General features: G+C 38.7%; 2 protein-coding genes across 3 annotated transcripts; both read right to left on the bottom strand.

Annotated features, from left to right (window-relative positions):
• Positions 1-9,513: 9,513 nt before the first annotated feature.
• On the bottom strand, positions 9,514-20,874 carry LOC145490758 (uncharacterized). Of its 2 annotated transcripts, none has more exons than XM_081469864.1 (3): positions 19,498-20,874; positions 12,895-13,095; positions 9,514-11,450 (listed from the first exon to the last, which is right to left on the bottom strand). In XM_081469864.1, exons 1-3 carry the CDS (start codon positions 19,550-19,552, stop codon positions 10,639-10,641), a joined length of 1,068 nt encoding a protein of 355 aa, XP_081325990.1. In that variant the 5' UTR covers positions 19,553-20,874; the 3' UTR covers positions 9,514-10,638. The 2 variants fall into 2 exon arrangements, with proteins under 2 accessions (XP_081325990.1, XP_081325983.1); XM_081469857.1 differs by lacking the exon at positions 19,498-20,874 and adding an exon at positions 13,539-14,895.
• Positions 20,875-23,282: 2,408 nt separating this feature from the next.
• Positions 23,283-24,338, bottom strand: LOC145483220 (uncharacterized). Its single transcript, XM_081461772.1, has one exon. The coding sequence runs from the start codon at positions 24,323-24,325 to the stop codon at positions 23,753-23,755; it is 573 nt and encodes a 190-aa protein (XP_081317898.1). The 5' UTR covers positions 24,326-24,338; the 3' UTR covers positions 23,283-23,752.
• Positions 24,339-24,538: the final 200 nt, after the last annotated feature.

Raw genomic sequence — 24,538 nt, 5'->3', positions numbered from 1 at the left:
ATTACAGCAACAATTGGCCTCGGTAGGCAGTTGAGTGCTGCTTAAAAGAAACAAGTTTGCTTCCCCATAAATATCTGGAATTTGCAGCCTTTCCTTGTAAGCAGAGGTCATGTTTTAGACTGACTTGTACTTATTTTAGAGGTGTAGAGTAACGAATCGATATTGGACTCATATTGGGGCTAGGTCTGAAGAAAAACCACATATTTTTGTCTGAATTAGGGTAAGCATTTCAGGCAGCAGGCCTTGCACCCCACCCAGTGACATGGTAACATGACCTGGAACATGAAGCAATCAGGAGGAAGGCTGGGATTCCAGTTCATGACAGGTTTCCTAAATTTGCGATCTATTTTGCCCATCCGTTGGTAGGTAAGTCGAAGTCGATAATATTCTCGTCAAACCCTCTTCTCTACATTGTATTGGTATTGTAAGAAGAAATTTGAGTTTGGTCACTTAACACACTGCGACACCTCCCATCCTGAATCCTGTTTTTGTAGTGGTAATGAAACTAAAGATTACTAAACCAAATCCACAAACGATTGATTAGCAACAGAAGAAGATCGCATTTTTCTCAACTGGTTAAAGTGGCGTAGTTGGCAATATTCTCTCATGGAGTACGTAGTTGCTCATTTCACGGTTGTTCAAAGGGTGGATGACACTATCATAAATGACTCCCCCTCTCCATTACTGGATAGTTATTTATCCGCTGGACAGCATTATCTTCCCTTTGAATTGCTGGGACCAGAGTTCTGGGTACAAGAAATATCGGTAAGAATTTAGATCATTTTGCAATTGCCTGTTGGGAGTTGACCTTTAGCAGGATGTTTTGACAACGCCTTTCACGGTTGCATCAGATCACGAGTCCAGGGAACGTTCTAGGTTTTGCCATTGAGCCCAGATCCTCGCGTTCCATCCCTTGCGTTTGAGCCCAGATCCTCGTCTTTGAGCCCAGATCCTCGCGTTCAAGCTCTTAACCTTGAGCCCAGATTCTCACGTTCCGCCCCTTATCCTTAAGCCCAGGCGTATGATAGCGAGTGGTCACTGATTAAGCTGCCTGTCATGTGCGAAACAAGTGAAATTTCCTAGACTCTCTTTATATTCTGTATTAGACTCTTAATGATGACAACCATGTTCAGTCTGATCGAACTCTTTTATTTGGTTTTTTAGACATACAAAAAACAACGCAGGAAGGGATAGACAATGAACAGAAATGATAACATTTAACTGAGAGAAAGATTTAAATAGCTTGAAGTAACACCTGCAAGCATTATACGTACAAGGGGGCAGGGGTGAGTGGGAAACATTACGAACGCCGGGCGGCTAAAACTTTCAGCGTGAGAACGAAACCTGACCCTCGATTGCAAAATAATTTTAACGTTATCTCCTTTTTGGAGTTTCGAAAGTAAAGTGCAGCTGGGACCATGGGACAGAAACGTCCGGTTGAACATTGAAACCAATTCAGCTGCTGGCGTAGGATATTCAATTCTTCACTTATTATTCAAGTCTAACCTTTTAGCTCAAAAAGAGTTCATTGATAAGAAATGATGGTGAAAAACTGTTGTTCTGAGCAGGCATCTTTTTTCTTTTTTTAAAGTCGTTACTTTTCATCCTCCAGCTGCGAATGGTAGCATGACATGAATATACGAATATAATTTCATAATGAGAATTTTTAACTGTTACGTGTTCCGTCAGGTTCTTTAAGGGAGAAACACAAACAGTCGGGTATAGCTGTTTTTAGTTTTTTTCTGTTTTGGTTCAGTATAGGACCTCCACAAGTAAGCACTAACCATCTTGTGATGTGGATGGTTTCGAAAGCACCGCGAAAAGTGGATGACGCAATATGAGTCATTTGCTTTTTTTATACTCTTTTGTGTCGCCTGACGTTCTGTAGGCATTGTTATCAGTCAGGCTCAAGAACTAAACGCTCATCAGTTCAGACTCGTGAAAGCTTCGCCAGAATTGATTGTCTGAATATCTGTCAGTCTTATCAGCATAAAATCAAGAACGATTGTCTGATATTGGGGTTCATGTCTGTTTTACAAAGGTGCTCTCATTCATCTATTTCTTAATTCCCTGAATTTCTCGAAACTCTTTGTAAATCCGGAGCCCCTTCAATAACATAAAAGCACATTTTGTCTGTGAGAGATCTCATTTAGGGACGAGGTACTTAAGCTTAAGCGAAGCGGCAAATGTATTTGAGGTGGCATGATCATCGCTTAATTTAAAAACTCACTACTCAGTAAACTGTTTTGTTCAAAGTTTTTACGAGTTTATCAGCCGGTGTACACAAACTAATGATCATCCACGGTTAGCATAGCAAACTAACGTATGTAACTCTTAACTGCTTTGCAGAAAAAAACTGTTGAAACTGAATCAGAAATACATAACAAAAAAAATACCCTTTATCCATAGCGAAATCGGTCCGTTTAGCAGCTTTACTAGAAGATCTTTGTCATGGTGAATTTATCGCATTAAAAACGCGAGATAAGAATGCCAGTTTATTCTTTTAACAAAAAGTAGTATCTCTACCGCAGGTCATTTGGGATTGTCTATACCAGAAGAACGACAGCTTTCCATTGTACCTCATTGTGTTTACGGATCGTTTGCGCTATAACGAACTGAGGCATTACATAGTGCCACATTTTCCGCGTTCATATTTCCAATTCACCATCCTGAAGTCGAATTCAGCTTTCTAGCTAACTCCAAGCTAGTTCTAGCTGTTTAACCACATTTTATTGAAACATAAACACCAATTGAGTTGCTGTTTGTTGATGTTTATTCTTAGTCTCAAAACGACCACCGCGCGCTTGGGGACAGACTTCCGTAAGTTCAGTAACCCAAACAAGCCCATGGGTTAAATACAAATAAACTAATTAAGAATCTTGAAATGCTGTTTGAAAATGAAAAGAGACTTTGACGGGTGGCTTTATGAGCCACACATCCAACTTATTCATATAGATTGAGTATAATTTTACGCCAACATAACTTATTTTCGCAACCTTGTTTCACTGAAATCGCAGGAAATTTTGTCTCGTACGACCATGAAGGCTAAAAATATTTTTTTATTGTTATACGCGAGGTCGATCGAGATGTATTCAAGGCTTCTTTTATATGCCAACTTAACAAACTCTTTTAAAGAGCACGTCCCGTTTGAAAACTGATGCCATTGACTGAACTTTTGTCTGAATCAGATAAACAGTGATGACAGACTGTTTTTTGGTGCCCTTGTTTGCTTATAGTGTGGGTAGTTCGCTATTCATGAGTTAAAATGTTTCCATTGATGAACAGATATCGCCACTGCCCCTAAACATGTGTCAATTGCGTTAATAAAACGCTCATCACTCGTGTGGCGTCCAAAAAAGTTGCGTGTGGGCGACAAATATCCTTGTCAAAATATCTCGGCTCAAAGATATTCAGCTCCTTTGATGTTTCTTCTGCCTAACAGCGCACCTGCTTTGCTAAAACTTCAGGTGTCTTGAGCTGAATTTCTTGACTTGTCGCTTTTCATCCTTTCCAGTTTACACATTGAATAAATCAATTGTAAAAAAAAAAAAAAGGAGAATGGCTTTTTCATTTCAAAAGATTAATAAACCCCGACTTTGAAAGAAACTTTAAGAGTCCAAAGTTGTTTTCTTTTTTAATAATTATTATTGGATGGTTGTAAAAGGTGTCCGATCCTGTAAATAATCATAATTAACACAATTCATACTCTGTGAAAATCTATAGGGCACTTATGAAGTTGTCACTGACACTAACTTATTAGTTCATTAGTTTTGATGACATTCTGACTGAAATATTGATGACTCAATAAAATAAATTTTCGGGCCCCTGTCACTTCCAAGGCCAGCCGGATAAGTAATTTGAACTCGCGCTTTTTCGGCACAATTATTAAACAGCTCATAAATGCCCGCTGCATTCATGTGGGCTGAGGATATTTAAAAAAAACCCTGCTAATAAAGTTTTTGCGATACGCCATGAGTCATCGCACATTCATCTAAAATACCATCGCATTTGAAATTTGCTCAAGGAATTTGTAAGGCTATGTTAAACCGCGCGAAATTATCTCAAATTTACCGCATTTTTACTCACTCTTAAGAAAATTAATTATTAGTACTGAAGGTCGGTTTTATCCTTCATAGCGGTGAAAACAACTTTAATTATCAAGGTTTCGTTTCAAGAGGAACTATACGCCGTACTGATTATCCTAGTCATTCTGTGTTGATGCATTTGTTTGAGCCTGACAGGCCGAGAAGGAAGTTTGTATTAAAACCTAAAAGCTCTTGAGGCTGTATGTCACGTTGGCTTATTATATTGACAATGTCAGTATAATAAGGCAATCCGCTATGAGCGCAGTAATTCACAATGTACAGCGTCAGTGATGTTTGCGATGTCAACCTTATACGTCAGCCTGTATCTCCTTCCATTGAGTCCGATTTTCAGATCAAAAATAATCGAAGATCTTTCCAGCAAACTAAGATTCACATCCGCAGTGAGTTTAATTCTGATGTTGAACTATTCAGTTTACAACGATTAAACTGCAAAGCATTTGGAAATTAAACTGAGATCGATGACAAACAAAAGCCTTTCAATTACAACACAGTACAGTTCCCCACAGAAAAATGACTCGGCCGCTAGGTGGCATCAGATTTTGACCGTGTTACAGTGCTTTCGTTTTCTCTCACCTTAACATGCAAGCGTATGAACTTTCGAAAGGCGCTGGTTCGGACGCCGTTTGCCGTCGCATGAAATGTGTTTTCCCAAGATCCATAAGTGTCATTTATAAATGAATTGTGTGTTTATAAACTTCTTATGTCAGAAAGTCGGTGTGATATCGATCTGTTGTTGAACACAAAACGTTTTGTCAATACAGTATACTTTAAATTGCGGGACAGTTTTCGAAGTACAGCACTTTTTCATTTCATAAAGTACTTTTTCATTTAGCAATAACTTTAACCCTCGCGTATAAACGTTGCACTCGAGAAAATAATACCTTCTTGCATTAAGACCATTTACACATTAAGAGACTTTATTATTCTCTTTTCTTCTGTATGACTGCCTTCTAGTTGGCCGGATTATCAGCTCTATCTTCAGTAAATTAGCATTTTGTGTCTCATGACCTTGCCGATGAAGCAGTCTTGAACAGGTGCGAATCTTACGTTTTCTCCTCTTTTGATCATACAACAAATATATGAACGCGCACATACATATTAATTGTTACCGATTTTTAATTTTTTCCTAGTTCTACAGTACTGATAAAAGAGTAGTTATTTCTAAAACAATGCGTGCTGAAAAAACTTCTAGGATCATTATGTCACTTTGCATATCGATATGAGAGCTTTTTCAAAATATGTATTTAGTCTACAAGGTTGTGAAAGATTGACTCCCTCGGGGCACAGCCTTGATAATGTTTCGAGTTAAATTACCGTAATTTCAAAAGAGTGTTAGTAAACAAAGAGAGCGTGTGGCACGAAAGCGCAGAAAACTATGTTTAAACCTGTCACTGAATAATATAACCAAATGTTTTGTCAAGAAATATAATGTGCATTCAAGTCATTTTTAGCGCAATGATGTAAGGTTTCGCCGCTTGTCACATTTATCAGTCTAATTGGCTTTCTTTTTCACAGTGGTTGAATACGAAACTCAGCAGCCGATCTTACAAAACGCCGCCCTTTCTCTTAAAAGACTTTTTACTCGGTAACCGTTATAGAGCTGCTATAAACAAACGTTAACAACTGTATTAAAAAGTTAAGTTAGAAATAATGTCTTTCAAAGCAAACTATTCCTTGCCAAGGACCTACTTTTTCAGCGTTTAGCTACGAAAGCAGGTGAAAAGGACAGTGATGAAAAATTGGTTATCAAACCCACTTTAATTATGGTGGCTCAAAATGAAATTGAAATTATTTATATCTGGCATGAAATTGACAGTGGTTGACATGAATGGCGAAATATTAAGAAAACTGTTGGGTATGGAAATCAAACAAGAAAAAGTTATCCGACTGATGTTATGTTTGATCCTCACAAAACAAATGACAGCAGTTTGTGAAGTTTGAGTTTAACATCACACCTTGTTTAGTGCAGGTGTGTGGAAACTATAATTCTATGGCTCTAACCGTGAGATTATGTATTTATTTCATGCCTCAGTATTCATGCATTTCCTTGATTAGCCCTTTTCATGTAAACTTTACCACTGTTTGCAATGAAACGCCTTAACTGTGGCTAACTTTCAAGGATACGGCCATCTCTCTCTCGGTCCAATTTCACATCCGCATCACCTCCACGCAAAACTGAGAAAACCTAACTGAACTGAATCTTTTCGCTCGTCTAAATTTTCACTGTATGATCTTTTAATGGCGTAGTGAAGGGAACGAGGCAGTCGCCAGTTTCCACTGCATGCTCTAAAATCTACTTAACTGCAAGTCAGGAACTATATTATTTCTCATATACGGAATTGAATTGAATTTTTTTCACACTTATAAAAGTCATAAAGCGACTGATGTACATGAATTGACGTTTTGCCAGAGAAACGTTTTATTTTATTTCTACAAATTCTGTGATCTTTTAAACAGGGAAAATAATGATATAGCAATTTTCCAGGGAAATGTTTTATATTATTTTTATAAATTCTGTGATCTTTAAACAGGGAAAACAATGATATAGCGATTTTCCAGGGAAAAGTTTTCTTTATTTTTATAAATTCTGTGATCTTTTAAACAGGGAAAACAATGATATAGCGATTTTCCAGGGAAATGTTTTCTTTATTTTTATAAATTCTGTGGTCTTTTAAGAAGAGAAAACAACGATAAAGCATACAAAGAACGGTTAACAGTTCAGTTCTTAGAATTATGATATATTTAACACACTGAATCGAAATCCCTCTGGTCGATCTTTTATCTATAAACCTGTACGAAACTTCGTATTAAATATTTGTTTGAATACCGACTGAGGACCCCTGAAACTGATTCCAAACCTGAAAACTCCTGAGAGAAAGCATTTATTTTAGCAATTTTCCTAAACGACAAAATGTGGAACGCGCATTTCGAAGTTTCAGTCAATTCTCGCTAATGCCCGAGTCTGAAGACTGAGTAATATTTGTGTGTTACGGATTTAAACGCTAGCTCTTAAGCTAGCGGTTCGACTCCAGAGATCCTCTCAAAGTACAATCAAGTTCGTGACTGAAACGATTAAACTTTTGAGTAGTAAACACACTTTCAGGCACTAATACCTAAAGTGCCACGATGGAAACCAAACAAAGTGGTTTCATCATGATCTCGCGAAGAACAAGTTAACAACTTCTCCATATCTAGATGTAACGGGAATAGCATTGTTTCTGGAAGCACGCCACTTCTTCATTTCTCAAATTTAAAGTGACAGTATTTCTGACACCGTTAAAATATTACTCGTGAAGAAATGAAAAATAAAACAAGTAAAAATCTGAGGTTGGTAAATTTTGGACTGAAATTAACTTGAAGTTTTGTTTTCGAGAACTCAGAAAATGATCTGACCTTGGCCACTAGTTAAAAGGGATTGTTAAAAGCAAATATGTAAGAATTGAGATCTGCTAGCGAAACAAAAGCATTCAATTCGGACTCGATTATCCTGAAACGTAAGACCTATACACCGCCACCTTGACTAAAAATTGTCACATGCAAATAACATTTTTTATCAGACTGAGGTAAATGATGTATGAAGCCGCCCGAACTCGACGTGGAACTTAGATTTTTCAAACGAAGTACCACTGAATAAAAACAAAACGGAAAGCAAAGCTTTGTTTTTTATGTCTAAGCCCATCAAAATATTGTTGTGGCCGGAAATTGAACATCGACAGAAACCTTCAACAAAGAAACTGTAATCATTAATTTTGATATGAAAGCGTGAAACCAAGCAATATTTGCGGCTAAGACCTGATGGAACAGTTGCGTTCATCAGAGCTGCATCAGTTTGTATTTAGTGCGTGCTGAGGACGCAGTTCTTTAAAAATCAATTCGAGATAATAAAGTTTTCAAGGCTGGCAGTTTCTTTTGAAAAACGCATTGATTAATTTTCAATCTTCCACGTTCAAATCGCAGTCATTTTGTTCTGCGCGCTAATTGACCCTTTCATGCTTGCCTGTCTTTGAAAATCAGCAATCACTGAGTGAAGCTTCGATTGTTAGAAATTCATTTTCCGGTGTGTCATTTCAATAGGGAATTACCACACATCCGATTCCATGCAGGAAATTAAACGTGATGGTTTTCCAAAGATTGCTCATTACTGTTAACAGATAAGAATTTACAATAGAATAAGCACCCCTCGTGGTAAGAAATGAAGTACCTTCCTCACTTCCTTTCGTCCGTTTATATCAGTGCTAAGGTCTAGAGTTTTACGGACGAGAAAGCCATGTTGTGGTCAGTCATGATTCAAAACGTTACCCTTCAGAAAACAGACAAATTTTCACAACTGGTTCCGGAATCCTGTTCTTTTTGCATCAGTGTCAAGAAACGAAAACCACTTACTTTCAGTGAAGTGTTCTTTCGGATGTACACGGATTTGTTTGCCTGAGCATTTCCGATTGTTTCTGTTGCCATCTTTATGCAAGAGACCGGCAGAAGACTAGAGTTAACATATGCACTTTCAGTCATTTTTGTCCACTGAGTTAAGAGTTTTAAGGTCATAAAACGAAAAATACGACAGCCGACGTTGATTTTGACATATTTCAAATATAACAGTCGCTGCTGAAAGTGAAGAATGATCACCGCAGTAAATTTTCCAATTTAAGCAATTGGAAAGAAGCCTGAAAAAATCAGGGCTTCAACGGGATTCGAACCCGAGACCTCCGCGAATACCGGTGCGATGCTCTACCAATTGAGCTATGAAGTCACACATTAAGAGCCGGTTCATATAACAGTCGCTATTCGTACACTAACTCGAACATTTTGAAACACCATAGTGATAACCAACTTCCAGGATCAGAGCTGTTATTCATTCAGTGACTACTTGTCAGAAAACCTCGCTCAGTCAACTAGGGGACGGGAAAATCAACAGCAAATTATACGCTGTGTCGGCCTAACTGTAGATTCATAATGATAACAATACAAATGTCTCCCTATTAAAAAACTTCTAATTGAAGAAGATGCAGTTTTACACAGATATAAACTGAGGAGATAAGCCTTTGAAAATTGTCTCCTTTATGGTCAGGTCTAACCATCTGTGGTTAACAAGTATCGAGCAACATATGTTACCTATACGCAAGTTTTGCGTAAGAAAAGACCGCTTTCAAATGAATTTGGCGATTTGTTTTTTTTTTTTTCGCATTAGCATCGTTATAGCCCCACTTATTTTGGGGTATACTTAATTCGGCATTAAACAGAAGTTTATGAAAAGATTTTTGATTCAACTGTGTTATGGCAAAAACGCTTTGTTTACAGTTTCTATTCCGCTGCGTATCACGACCGTTTTCTTTGTCTTCGTTCTCAGCTACGCGGCACTGTACTAGTAGTGCATCTGTTAAATAATAGCAGCTTGTTTTGAAGAGTTCTTCAACGTATTTTACCCCAGAAACATATGCAGTATTAGGTTTCAATACTATTTTAGAGAAATTAAAACCTAAGATAGCATGTTTATAAAACACAGCAATCGTTTAATATTTCGTCAGACAATATTTTTCATAACGAGTCTTCAGGTGTTTATTTCTGGTTTATGTCGGATGCAGATTCACCAAAAGAAAGCTTGTTCCAAGAACAGCTTTTGTCTGTGTGTTTTGTTATTATTTTCGATGTGTCGTTTCTTGTTGCATAAAGGCTATGAAGTAAAACTACCAATACCCAAGGGGTTAAACAAATTTCAAATTTGAGTTGGACTAATTTTCGTACTCTTAATTGATCTTGTTCTTTAAATTAAACTTGGGTGGAGCTACAGAGAAATCCTGGTGATAAAATGCTATAGGAATTTGGCCAATGTCTTTCAACTCAGTTAAAGATTAGGTATTTGATATATGTTATAAGCCGATCATCTGTCGACATTTGTCGGACTGCAGCCTTTGTCATGCCGGTATCTTCTAGATTTTCCTTTCACCGCAAGTAGAACATGGGTAAAGTTTCGATTTTCACGTACGAATTGGCTGTTAAATTTGTATGCGATTGCAGTTAAGCCTCCTCCACCTCCACAAAAATAAACGAAATAAAAGATCAAAATTTGCGCGCACAGCTGAATTTGAATCTCATTTTAATCAAAGATTGTATTGCAAATGGCTACAAACTTAGTTTTTATAAACATATTTTGTCCTGGCTCTCCTCTATATGTACAGTGCAGGAATAAAGTTAATCTTTCTGAAAGAAAAACTACAATTTTATTTCAATTAGCTTAAATTTAGATATTAATGAAATGTTAACAAACCATTTCTTTGCATAATACTTTGAGTTTCAAATATAAATTTTTCACTATCTTTTCTAAGCTTTATTTTTAAAACTTTTTGCTATCCTGATAAATGCAATGAATTTACTGTGAAAAGTGTCACAAAAAAGTTCTACACTAAATCCGTGATTAAGTTGATCTTCGATGAGCTAATAAATATGATTCTTATTATATCTTTTTTATTTCTTTAAAAAAAAAAATCAATTTATGGCATCTTAAAAAATGATGAAGGAGAAATTGTCACTTCAGCTTCTAGGAATCCTTAATTGTCAATGGGTCCATTTCGTGCGTGTAGGCATGACGCCTGAGATCAACTTTGCGGTAGAATGCTCGATCGCAAATGCGGCACGAGAACGGTTTGAAACCAGAATGTTTACGACTGTGCGTGATAAGATTCGACGACTGACTGAAGGCCTTGCCACACTGCAGGCACTTGTGAGGCTTCTCCCCTGTGTGAATGTATGTGTGTTTCTTCATGTCGGATTTTTGATGGAATCTCTTGCCACAGTAGTCGCACGGGAACGGCCGAGTGTCTGAATGAATGAGCATGTGCGTAGAGAGGGTGGAGGAGCGCTTGAAAGTCTTGCTGCACTGTTTACACTCGAATGTTCTTTCGTTGGTGTGAATGTTCTTGTGCTGCTCCAGGCTGACTGTGTGTCCAAACGTTTTACCGCACACGTCACAAGCAAACGGGCGCCGTCCGGAGTGTGAACGCCTCACGTGCACTTCCAAACCGTGCGGCGTACTGAACACCTTTTTGCAGTTTAGGCAATCGAATGTTTGACCATTGTACGGCTTTTCGGTTTTCTTTTTGTCGTTTGCACTCAACTGAGGGGCTTCGCGAAAAGTTGGCTCCACTACTTTGTCCGTCTCATCTGCAACACGCGCGAACGGGTTTGGAAAAGCGTTTCCAAAGAACGGGGGTTGCCAGTAGGGAAACTGAAACCGGTGGCCCCCCAAGAACGGCTGGGGAGGGAAGCGCACATAAGGAGACAGCCCGAGAAATGGGTTGAATGCATTGGGCACAAACTGACTTGGAAAACGAGGGAGATAAGGTCTGGTACCTAACAGATAACGAAAAGAAACAATGTGTTAGTTCTGTGAATTTTGTAACCCTGTCGCGTAAAGTGCGCAACAATATATGGGATTGTGGGATTCGTGTTTCTTTCTTCTTCCAGTAGTCTCCTTCATAGGGCAGCAGAGCGAGATATTTTCGTGATTTACACCAGGTTCTGAGCAAATAAAAACACTAAAAGTACTTTCGGAAGGGCTATTCAAATACAAAGATCTCATAAATGTTTAAAATCCGAAAAGAACCGGGCAATCTGCGCGCTTAATAACTTTTCCCTTTTTAGTGTTTATAGAGTGTTTGCGTTGCAAATTTGAATGTAAAATTCGTTTAGCGAGATCTACTGTTATTTCCTTTTCACTAGAGTCTTGGTCAATTCGGCGAAGCCGAGTGATGATTCACTTAAATTAAAACCCTTTGTAGATACCGCTTCATTTTGAACTTTAAAAGGGTGTTTTAGTCCTGATTGAGGAAGAAACAAACCATCCAAATTGTAACAATGCCCGAAAGGGACTGTAAAAAGAAATGACTGCGCGGTATTTCCTCTAAATAAGACGCGTAATTAAGCCTCTGTGTCGATTAATCTCAACGGAAAAATAAAGAAAGTACTAAAACGAATTCGCTTCCATTTCCTCCAGTTTGTTCGCAACTTCATTTTCCGTTCTGGCCGGTTTAAGCCACTCTGCTTCAATTTAATTTACGAAAACAATTCTTTAAGGGCGCTAGCTTGATATGCTATTTTTAATAAACCCAACACAAGGCCGAAATATATACACTGTTTGAACAATTAAACTCCAGCGAGTTAAACATACAGTCTTTGTGGTATTGTTAGGGTTTTCTTCGGGTTAATTAATCCTTATTTACTTGTCAATGTCTCGTAGTTGTATGATCTACGACAACCCAACACACTGAATAACGTTCTCATCTCCCAGACTCGCATGCGATTGGTAATCAAATAAAAAGCGTTCCGCTCGGCTTTACACCATTTGCAGTGGTTTGTTTGCAGATTTTAAATCTTGTCTATGATCGAGCCGTGAAAATGCGCGCTATTTACACGCAAAGTCTATAGGCAAGCGGGATCATTTCCTGTGTGTCTTATTATGGCAATTCGCAAGTTCTGATTTCCGAAATTAAAACTAAAACTCCATAAACTGAGGACTTCGCATATTGAAATTTAGACGAAAAGCGCGCTTTTTATCTTTTCAGTCTTCGACACCAAAAATTTTTTGTTGCGCCACCATTTGTGCTGACTTTTTTCGCAATTTTGAGAAGAAAAAAAATTATTCTAATCTCAACGACGCGATAAGCGTTACTGCTAATGTGACGCAAATATTTTTACTCTGATTTCAAAACGCACGCATTTGCCCAAGAAGAAATCTGCCGTTTTATGGCACTCCCTTTCCATCCAAAACGTGTAGCTAGTCAAACACTGTAATTACCATTTGCAGAAAGCACAGCAGGTTCCATGAAGGCGAAATTAGGTCTGTAAGGATCTGATGGCCTCCTCTCTGAGGATGTTATCTGCTTTTTCGTCGGTTTGTCTGCGGCGAATAAGTTCACGATATCGAACGGACGGTTAGACGACGTTGATTTGGTTTCCTTTGCGTCCTGGTCATCTCGCGCCATTTCGACCGTTTGCCCTGAAGAAACAAGAACTCGGCAAGTTAACTAGAGCGTATTTAAACCATCATGCCCTCGAGATGGCAAATTCAAAAGCCTGAATATTTAAAAGGCCGAAATCTGGCCGCGTTTAGTTAGCATAGAACACTGCCCATTTGTGTGCAATCTCGAAGAGAAAATAAAATCCACATTTTCCTTGTTAGAGTGAAAAGGAAAAAGGTTCAGTTGCGATTCAGTGCAAAAATTAACCTATCAATAACAGAAATTCCTCTGCGAGTTTATTAGAATCTCACGGTGACGTAAAGTCAGCAACACAGCAAACCTAGATCAAAAGGTGAAATCAGTAGGAAAATTAACTAAGATTCATCCTCAGCCAACTCAGCCAATTTGATCAGAAGGTAAAATAAATCATGGCTAGTAAAAAGCTCTCCTTAAAAGAGCAACCATATTTCCAGCAGCTTACCCGGTTCATGTATTTTTTCAGCGTCCGGGAGTTCTTGCGATTCGTTACAAGCTGCTATCACTACCCGCTTTTTGACCAAGAAAGACTTCGGCATCTTGTTATCGCACTGTTGGTGGAGTTCGACTTGAGCCGCGGTGAAATCTGAGTGCTGTCTCGAGTGAAGAAGCGACCTGAAGCGGTCGTTTTACAATAAAGGCATTTTTTTGATGTCATGGTTTTTTAAACCCGTCATGAACAAAACCTATCTCAGCGGTGGCAGCTGTGACAGGTGAATACAATGGCAAAAGCGAGCCGCTGCGCACGCGCAATCAACAAGGTCAAGATGTGATTGGCTAAGAGTTCTCCCTTGCATTGTCAGATTTTGGGTTTCCTTAATCGGAGGCCAAGTATTAGGAGGAGATCGTCATTAGTGGTTTTATAATCAAACAGTTTCAATTGTTCTCTTCCCGCTCAAGTGTGGTTGGGTTTTCCGGGTTTTCGGCGCCACTCACGAGGAGGGGTGGGGAGGGGAATTGCTTACACAACTTCAGCACATGCCAAAACAAAACTGCAGCAAATCGTATTTTCTAGCGCGCCGATTGTCGATCACGTTCAGTTTAACGTGGGCATATCAAACTGTTTGTTGCCACGCGAGCTTGGAAAAGAAAAAGGAAATCTTGATGCATAAATTACAAATGCAATCAATTGGATTGTTTCGTGTGTTTATCGATGAATGAGGCACGTGCTACCGTCGCTGGGTCGCACAATAAAATGTGTTTTTTGAGACAGGGTGATGTGACTTGAAAAAGTCGTTTCTATCTGCGGGGGAGAATGTTGACATGCTAATTACGAGAGAAGTTAGAGAAAGCTTATTATACTCTAATCAAACCCTTAACAGGTGCAGGCAGGTTTCCCTTACAGAAATTAAATCGAATTAACTCGGGTGATTAATGGCGTGCTTCGAAATCAAACTTATGGCTTGCAAGCCTTGTTTTGAGTCCGTCGCTAAGTTGTGTAAAGTGACGATTAAATTTAGAAACATTTACTCGCCCTAAAATCCCGACAGGATGCGATTTGTTTGCAATCATTCTGGTTGTCTAGCGCTAATGAATACTGTGATAAAATCGATCGGTTATAGAAAGGAAGTGTGAATTCTCTGTTCTTTAGGTCTTCTTGCTGTAGTGATGTATTAAGTGCCAATAAAACCTACTCAGCTGGATTTCCTTGCCAAAACAACACATCGCCTTCGGTCCAACGTTTCTGGCTAATAGCGAAATACTGCGCAATAAAAAAATCACTAACGAATGCAAATTAGAGCAGGCTTTTCTTAAGAACTTGCGAATTGAAGTGCTCGATATGACAAGAAACTGATTCGTAATTGCTTTCAGATTTAGCGGGTCGGAGCATTTTAACAGCGTCCATTAGTAAGACATGCAAATCTCCGTCATATTGTCTCTTCGTCTTGATTTGCTTCCTGTCAAAGCGAACCGAAAAGCATTTATTAATGAATGAAAAAAATGTTTCAAGTGTGGTGCACTCGCGATTTTCCAAGCTACACAGCATGAGAACCCAGCACCGGTTACCTTAATTCTTCCCTCGCTTGAATAATTTACCGCGAGGAGTCGAAATTATCTTCGGAAGTGAATGTTTTCGGGATTTTTAATCAGTTCATTGCGACTAAACTGTACAGCCTTTTTAAATGGACTCGCTGGTGGTTTATAATATAGCGATCACCGGCGATAACTTTGTGTTTCACTATTCAACTCTAAAGCTGGCGTGTCTCTGTTGAATATTTTCTTTGAAGATATTATTGTCTACGGCCCTGTTAAACAACTGTTTTTTTCTTTTTCACTTGCAATTGTGAGTTGCTTTCGAATTACTATCGCGACCCCCTCAGGGAAAAATTAACTCCAAATGAGTAAAGCAGGTTATTGTGATGAAATGGGTCCCGGAGTGCAGCCATTCTTCGGCTCCGTACGAATGACGAATTAATCTTTGACTAATAAGCAAAATTGTGATGGCTCAAACAACTTCTTTGCTAAAAGCACTTAAGCTACTTAACACGACTGGAAAACCAAACAAGATGCCATCTAGATTAAATAATCACGTTCCATTTCTAAAGGTTGTTTCCTCGAAAGAAAGGAGGACGAAACCGATTTCGTTGCCGAGAAAAATAATGTATACAAAACGGTACTTTTGTATTCGACAGATAAGGTGCTCTTTCTTCGCCTGTTAATCATTCAATGCAAATGTATGAATTGAAACAATGAGTAAAATGAAGATGTTTCAGTGATGTGAAACTCTAACGTTTCTGCCTGAAACTTCATATTTAACATCCATTTCCCATTTCAGGTGATTTAATTCCGAATTAGAACCAACTTCGACTGAAAGAAGAAAAACAGATAGCGCGAAAGCAAAACAAAATGAAAACTTAAAAATGACAAGCTTGTCGCCGAACGTTTTCCTACTCGCTTGCAAGTCAAAATAAGACATTTTACGAAAAAAAAAGATGTCGTGAGTTTCATCTCTTAAAAGGTGGACCTTTGTATTTAAATGCTTTGTTTCTGAGACATGAAGTTACCTGACGATTCCAAAATGTCATTTTGCAATGATTTATGGCAAGGGTTTAAAATATTAAAATTTCTGGCAGGTCTGTTTTGGTGCAAGTTAATTTGAGCCACCTCGTGTCTCTCAAACTCGGTACTTTAAATTTCACATATTTTCGTTTTCATTGATGGAAAGTCTTTCTCATTCAAATTTTACTTTTAAAAAGCCTCTGTAATCCGATATGATCGCAACCGTCGTAAAAGACCACTAGCCAAGAAACATTGCGTTTTCTTTGGAACTAATTCTAAGATTTTTCTTCGCTAGACCGGGCGTAATATCCATCGATGCGCGCGATTATATCAACAATGGTCTTTAAACCTCTTCCTCTTGCTGGAGCCAGCTTATTTTTTCTCGGATAAATGGCAGAGGCTTATCTTTTATCATTTTATCTAAATAACCGTTCGCGTTCCCCTAAACAGTGGGATAATTAACAGTTTTTGTGAAATTTCTAATTCGACAATGTGGCCAGCAGCTGCTAGATTATGAAATCGGCATTCAAGCGATAAGAAATTCACAGAATTGGTGAACCGAACGTGTCACAATTATACGCAACTTTTCTGTCCTTTTCTTTTAAATTTCTAAAAGTCCTCTGAAAAATTTAAGGTATTTCCACGAAAAGTAGCCGGAACGAACAGGGACTGAATTATCTGTGGGTCCCTTGCAATTGTAACGACAGCCTATCTTTCTTGTTTTGCGTTTATTAATTTTTAGCTACTCGGCGTAAGTCGGGCAGAAAATTCACCCTCTTTTGATTTGAAATTGCGCACGTTTGCCGCTTGGTAAATGGCAAATAACTGAAATACTGAATATTGCACTTTGTTAACAAAACGAAAACTTGAAAGGACTCGGTGGAATAATTCGCTCAGCCGCTGTCAACCAACTGCAGAGTAAACGGTGTCAAAACGCTGATGAAAACATTAGCATTATTAAAAGTAACGTGGGCTTAATTATTTGACAAAAAAACCTGCGGACAGTTTACATTTTAAAATAAGTCTACAAGACTATTCCACAGGTTCTCCTGGTGGAATTAAGCAAAACACAAATGATCGTCAAACAAAAGTTTGTTAAGCAAACAAGCTCGCTGTAATGAACTTCCAAATGAGGAACCGATATTTATAAAGTCTTCAAATCGTGTTGAAACTTGGGCGTCTTACTTTACACCCCAAGCTGAACTTATAGAATACCAAAGACGAAATGAAAAAGCCAAATACAGGTACATTTAACGCACAGTGTTAATGGTTATTTCTACCTATGCACGATACATTTTTCAGTATAATGTTTTCATTCTCTACCGAAGCTACTACCATATTCTATCGAAATTTCTCAATGAAGCGAGCCGGCTGTACTTAAAATCCCTCATCCTTATCAGTTAGACCTATTTAACCGCCCCCCCCCCCCCCTAAAAAAAAAAGCTTGTCCTTGAGATCCGCGTTTTTGAGCCACTCTGTGAGGACGAAGCAATCAAGAAATTCGCCAATTTCACTCTCATTTACTGCATTTTGCTTTATATCAGTCATTGAGTGTTTGCCCGGGTTTGGTTTAGCTACCTACAATGGAAATTGATCTGTTTCGATGGAGAATTTTGACGCTGATAATAAAGTTCTTGCTCACGAAATGATTACTGACCCAAAATATAACGAAGAAAAAAGAACAGACCAGGTTTGAAACAAACGAACGTTTCTAAAGATTTAGCTGAGGAAATAAATGCAATCTATAACCTGAACTGAAACCGCTTGTGTCTGTTAGTCTTTTTAATCGTGCTCGGGCCCCGACAAAGTTGTCAAGGAGAATAGAGGTAAAAATCTACTTTCAAAGACACGCAACTTCTCTTTACAACTGCAGAAGAACAACTTTCGACGACGCATCTACCGTTTGCGAAATTAAAACGTACAACTAATTTCGGTTTTGTCATGTTAAAACCAGGCACAAAAGAGGCCGAGTTTACGAAATAAAATTAACAATTTTGCCATATCGTCCAAAGACTGTTTAATTTTCTTGAGAAAGGTTTGGTCGAGTCAGCTGAAAGCTTAATGATTTTTTCTAACTTTAACAGTCAATGTATAGCTGGGTAATTTTTTTTCACAGAAAATACAGTGCCGTTTCTAAGGGCTTCACTTTTCCGGCTTTGCACACGAAATTTTCAAAGAAGCAGGGGTCCAGACTGAAACATCTGTGTATCAGATGAGCTGTGTGCTTGAGGCATCTTACGAATACATAAAATTTGAATACTACCCGTGTGACATGCTAAACGTCGGAGCAGAAATTAACCTGAAATCTCTCACTCGCTTTGTTTAAACTCAGAGTAAAGTAATTGGGACCTAATAAACAAATGACGAATGATGATATAGACTTCTAGATTTAACGCAAACCAGAGAAGTCTTTTTGGTATTTAACGCACTGCACTGAATACGATAAACAACTTGGAAGTGAATTTTAAGGGAAAAGTATAAGGAAAACCATTTCACTGACCGGTTGAAAAGCTGTGTCGATTTCACGAGGGTGTAGCATCTCATAACACGCAGCAGACGAGGGATAAATTGACACTCACATGAGAACATCACATCAGCCTATGAAGGTTTCTTTTAAACATGATTCAAAGACAGTATTACAGGAAACTGCTGAGTTGTGTTCACGAGCAGAACTTAACTAGAGGAAGTCAATCAGATGAGAAAAACGATAGCGAAATATTTACTGAGCTTCGATTCACTGAACACCTATTAAAAAGCCAAAGAGGTTCTTGAAGAAGTTAATACGAGCAATAGCGGCCCAGCGGATGTCCATATCAGAATCAACAGACCTCATTTTGTCCGCGACTACGCGGCGCCAGAGTTTTCAACGCATCTTCTAATATCTGGTGGCGCCCAGAATATCTCGGCGTTTAGTTAATGTGCTTTTAACAGGGGCCGTCAGGTTAAGTGATTATACTTGATGCCTGCCCGCTTTTTTCCAATTGATGCATAAGTGTTACCAGCTAATGGCAGTTCTTTGTCAGTATAGAGTCTCGATCAGCCACAATTTCACAAGAAAAATTAATCCACGTTGAAATGAGGTAGCTGGCTTAGACTGCCGCTGATAGCATGCATTGCGCACTTTCTCGACAGTTTTCTCCACGTAAAAATTTTGTTGAAAACGAGAACAGTTTTTCGAATAAAAGACAACGATGTATAATTGCATTTTGCACGCGGTCTGCTTCTTCTCCGCTTTCTAATTTTATTTTCCAGGTGAAGCCGGGCTATCAAGCAAGATAGAAGCGGAGTGCACACTCAACGACTACACGTGCCTGATCAAAAGGTTTCTTACCAGTAATGGACCCCGTAGAAAAACAAATACACAGAAAAACGTTGCGTGGAACTAAAAACTCTTCGTTACTTACTTTCTTTGCTGCACTCGGTTTGTGTCAACAGTCCTGTGTTAAAGGAGTGATACATGAAAAGTTCCCCCTTGAATAAAGACTTAAAGCCGATCCGAGTCTCAAATCACAACCTTATTATTTGGAAAGCGGCCGTAATGTGCAACAAGAAACAAAAGAAAACGTTTTTTGTACAATTCGCGAGTGTTCTGTGAAGGCAGAGCGCGTGAATGAGGCGGCAATGAAGGCGTTTATGTAATATGCATTCATTTACTACAATGCCTCCGTCAGTTACGTGTCGAATCTCAGTCGAACAAATGTGGAGTAGAGATTTAGATTTGTTTTCTTTCATGGACCACTATCAGCATGAGGTTTCGATAGTGGTTACACTTTCTAAACGATAACAGTGCGGTTGTAATGATATGCTTTCGGCGAGGGGAATTTTCCGTGGCCCAACGAAACCATCACTGAAAAGACCAGATGCTTCAGGAACATTTACAAACACGCAGATTGCTTTTGGATACCAAAAAAGGGATTTAAACTAAAAGGCTGCATCAAATAAACACACAAGCGAAAAGAAACTTACAGCAAAAATATTTACAGAAAACAAAACGCCCAGGTTAATGCAGAATCTTGTCTGTGGCAATATATGAGCTACAAAAAAAATCAATGAGTTTGTATGGTTTTAAAAATCCTGTAATTGATATGTGCACACACCCACGGAAATGGAGTGAACATGATTTGAAATCAAAACCGTGAGTGAATAAAAACTTTCATGACTGCGCCAGAAATGGAAGCCTTGAGCTCTGTAAAATATCAACCTGAATACTAATGTATTTACATACATATATCAACAAGTGAGGGTTTAGAAACATCTACAAAAAAAACCTCGGTTACCTTACTTAGATTAGCAAAAAAATATACCGCCCGTTCGATACGTTCTGCAGAACAAGCATGGTGCATGCTTAATAATGCGATATTCTAGAGTTGCTCTAATGCACTTTGTTGGACTCACCCGTCATTACTGTGAAGTCGATATCATCCACTTTACGTCGCGTTTAAATAGAAGAATATTAGCTTTGCGTGCTTCCCGTAAAGTTTTAAATTTCCATAAATAAATTAATGGAAAGAGAGGGCCGTCATATAATCTCCACCAGGCAGTTAAGTACTGAGTACATACAAAAGAAGGCATTAAGGTGTTTTTTTGCACGAATGCGCTCTTGTCAAACGTTCTCGTTATTAATCGCTCAGGCTCTGGGGCGGATATCGGGCGTAACGGGAAATTGACACTCTCAATGTAAGTAGCGATGATACATTAGGCCGAGAATCACACGGAAGCTTCCAGCGAAAAGCAGTCAATTTCAATTCACAGCAGCAATTAATTAGCGGTAATTTACACATTTTTCAATCTCTTTCTCGCAATGATTTTAATTTTGTCAATTTTAAAGCAGATGCTGTGGTTATTTCGATAACAAATAACAATAATCATCTTTAAAAAAAGGGTTTTGATACCTTTATTCTACAGTAGCCGGTAAAGCGGATTTACAAAATAAAACCATCTAAGAACGAAAGCCATTTCAGTGCAATGTGCCTCCATTGAAGTTTTTGCTTTTCAATGGCCTTCGTTTGTTTCAGCCATCATTTAAACAAGCCATGATACCTCAGGCTTTTTGCACTCTAATGTTGTTTGGTTTCCGTTTACCTAATTAAGCAATTCCTTTTTCGTGGGTCGTCATTTCTCTTAACAGATGCGGACGATGACTAAACAATACCCTTAAAATTGGAAACCCATTCACCAGCAAATCTGCGGATAGAGAGTGCCGGAAAATTAAATCGATGAAAAGAAAACCTTTTTAATACGCGCTAATCGTACTCACTGAAACGCTCTAGTAAAAGTAGCTGAAAATGTTTAATTTTTTCCAAAACTGCCAGCCGGGCAGCTGTCATGGATTTAAATAATAAAACAGCACAAATCTGATCTTTGATTTAGCGCCTACTGCTTCGTAAGTTAAAATTATCTATTTTTCTGTAAACAGGCTCCAAGCATTTAAATCACCGCACGAAGTTCCAGCTTTTTTCTCCCATTGTTGCACTTGTCGACAAAATCCAGTAATTGTTAAGGGATGGAATCAATGAATTGAATAAAGCTCTGCGTTATCCATTCGAATGCCACTATTTTGTACGTCCATATTCCGATTGCTTTGTATCGACAATGGTAAAAATAATAAAACTGATAAATGACAACAACTCCATACGGCCTCTAGATCAATCAGTCTATGTTTCCATGCTGAACATTTGCGCAAATTGTTTCCCATCACCGCGGGAATCGACAAATAACTTTAAAAGCTTATTTCTTAGACGAAAAAACTTGCAACACCGCTCAATTGTCGTCAATATATTTTTTTTCTTTTTGGTAATGTTCGAGTCTTCACTGGAAAACAAATTTGCCATCCAAAACTTGTAACTTTCAAAATAAACGAGATCAAATTTTTTTTTCTTCAGATAGGCCTGCCGTTATATGGACTAATTTCCCTTTCATCGAGCTCAGCTTCAATCAGAGTCTTAATTGCATTATGTGAGGAGGAGAGCCAGATTTCTCAAATGCTGTTGTCGGAAAAATCCGTTAGATTAGTTACGATCTGCAACTGGTACTTGAAAGAGGGTGAACTGATTTAACCACAAAGAGACGGGAAGATCGAAAATTGAAACGTTTTGTGTATTATAGAGAAATTATTGTGCGAGATTAGTAGAAAAATCAATGCATAGCGCTCTGTAATACGTACCCTGTTTGAGGTTCCACTGTTTGGCTACCTTTTAAATTATTAAAAAAGGTTTTCGCATTTGAATTAGAGTTATTCCTGTCCGCTAATTAATAACAAGTGATAACAGTCGCCCTTAACACCTTAAGGCTCCTTTAAAACTGAATTGTTCTGATTAATTCCCGTTAATTTACGTCTCAACTAAAATGATCGGAAACTTGAGATCATTGTAAAGAAGACTGCGCAAGTTTAATCCAAGAGAGTCACCAAAATCTAATTTATCCTTGCAAATATCAACACATTCTATATCAGAAGGGTGACAAGATTATAGAGAATGGTCAGACTGCTGGCTGGGTATACTGTCTTGACTAGATTAATTCTTCTATAAAAAAAAAAAACTAACATAAGCTAACATAAAGACAACTGTATACCAGTCAGTGAAGAGGACTGAATTTTTTAGCTTGGTGCTAACTGTAAGGGTTTTAAAGCGTTGCTTTCATCATCCTCGCGACAATTATCGTTTTGAGGTTTGAACAAAACCAGTTTGTCCAATTAGCCAAGTTCACCGCAATCCGACGTGAAGTGAAATCTGTGTTGGTCATTAACGCGGCGCTTATGACTCCTGTTTCTGTAGAATTAAGTGACTTTGAATATTACCACTCACCCCTCCCCCCTACCTGGAAGGCATGCTAGTCCATAATTGGTGAACACTTACAACATTTTAGCGTCACGTTGTTTGACAAATTGAAAACACCTCTGGGTATGGAGGGGTACTGTAAAACACAAAACTAGAATTTGTTTTAATTGGCTAGCGTCTAGGTGTTATTCACTTGCCAGTTTACGGGCATGGCACCGAGAGAAGTCATAGAACAGACAAATAGCAATATTCGTTTTTTGTTCTGGCTTTTTGGGCACACATGTGATGCTACGTCTACTGATGCACAATAACATCACTGGGTGGGTTAATGGTCCTTGACTGATTCACCTTACGATCGACTAGCACTACGGCGAAGACATGTAATCCAAAACAGAAATGATGGTAAAGCAACATTTCACCGAGAGTCTTCAACGTGTTGAAGCAGACAAAAGCCTGAAGGACGTCTTAGAAATGCAAATTGGACGATCGAGGAGAGAAAATGGAGAACCGTTAAAACTGAGGACAAGAGATGAACGGCTATCACCTAAATGATGGCGATAATGTTGACGATGAAGCAGGGTGGATCAGTCTTTAATTTGAAGGTTGCTAATAAGATTACATTCATAAATGTTTTATCGTCATATAACTTCATTCTTAAACAATAGATTTACAATTTCCTCATTGCAATGCAAGCGTACATACCGGAGAAAATAGTCTCGCAAATACATACAGAGAAAGGAACTGAAGAAATTATGATCAGTGTTTTATGGAGCGGCGCACAGGGTTCGGTTTCTTTCTTCATAGTGGAGGAATAGAGTGGACGTACAATTGCAAGTAAGGCAGTTCGAAACTATTCTAACAAGATTTTATTTCTTACAGTTCTTCAAGCGCTAACTGGTCCATTGCCTTCTAGCCACTGTGGATGTGGTGAAACAGGGGACTTTTTGTGCTGGTCCCCAGGTAGGAGAGTAGATTTTGTTTCGTTAGCATCATCTGCCTCGGTATCAGAATCTTTGCCAGCTTTCCTTCCGCGCCTGAAGCGAGGTTTTCCCTGGAACCCCGGCTTCTCGTCGAGGCACTCTCCTTTGACTTCGTTTGTGCACCCATCTCCACTGAGAAGCTTCTCTGGGACATTTACAGCAGACACTACAATGCGTTTCATCTGTGAAAAGACAGCGTAGACCGTGTAGGCAGAAAGAGCTAATCCGCCAGCGATACAAGCTGGAAGGATTAGAGCAGCCATCAATACCACGGTTGCCACGGTGACGATCCCGCCCTCGATGACAACCAATAGGAAAACGCCTAAACAAACAACCACGCTTACAAATACCATGTACGTCAACAGGGGTAAAAATCCAGTGAACAAGAATGCGCCCACGAACAGAGACATGAAGGGTCGTTCTGATCCAAGATCGTCGATGGACAGCCACTTTACTATCCTCCGTAGGGAACGCATGATGGACTTCTTCACTGCAGAGGGTATCAAATTCATCTCAGCTTTAGGTAATTGACTGCGGGAAAAAAATCAAAGCGAAGGTTAACAGGTGATCGTGTTATTTTCAACACCTTATTCTCCATAAAACCTTAACGTAAGAATCTTATTACGTAATTACCATCAAGTTTTTTTATTTTATCATTTCTTCAGAGAAGTCGTTGCGCGAAGCAAAAG

The sequence above is a fragment of the Orbicella franksi genome, chromosome 1 (genome assembly GCF_964199315.1).
Source record: "Orbicella franksi chromosome 1, jaOrbFran1.1, whole genome shotgun sequence".
Lineage (NCBI taxonomy): Eukaryota > Metazoa > Cnidaria > Anthozoa > Scleractinia > Merulinidae > Orbicella > Orbicella franksi.
This window is presented reverse-complemented; position numbering and strand designations above follow the sequence as displayed.

Excerpts from the sequence above, each read along its gene's own strand:
- LOC145490758 (XM_081469857.1), bottom strand. The coding sequence starts at position 13,632 with ATGCCGAAGTCTTTCTTGGTCAAAAAGCGGGTAGTGATAGCAGCTTGT. Across the intron at positions 13,096-13,538 it reads TGAAAAAATACATGAACCGG|GGCAAACGGTCGAAATGGCG; the intron begins GTAAGCTGCTGG and ends TTGTTTCTTCAG. Across the intron at positions 11,451-12,894 it reads TGCTGTGCTTTCTGCAAATG|GTACCAGACCTTATCTCCCT; the intron begins GTAATTACAGTG and ends GTTATCTGTTAG.
- LOC145483220 (XM_081461772.1), bottom strand. The coding sequence starts at position 24,325 with ATGCGTTCCCTACGGAGGATAGTAAAGTGGCTGTCCATCGACGATCTT.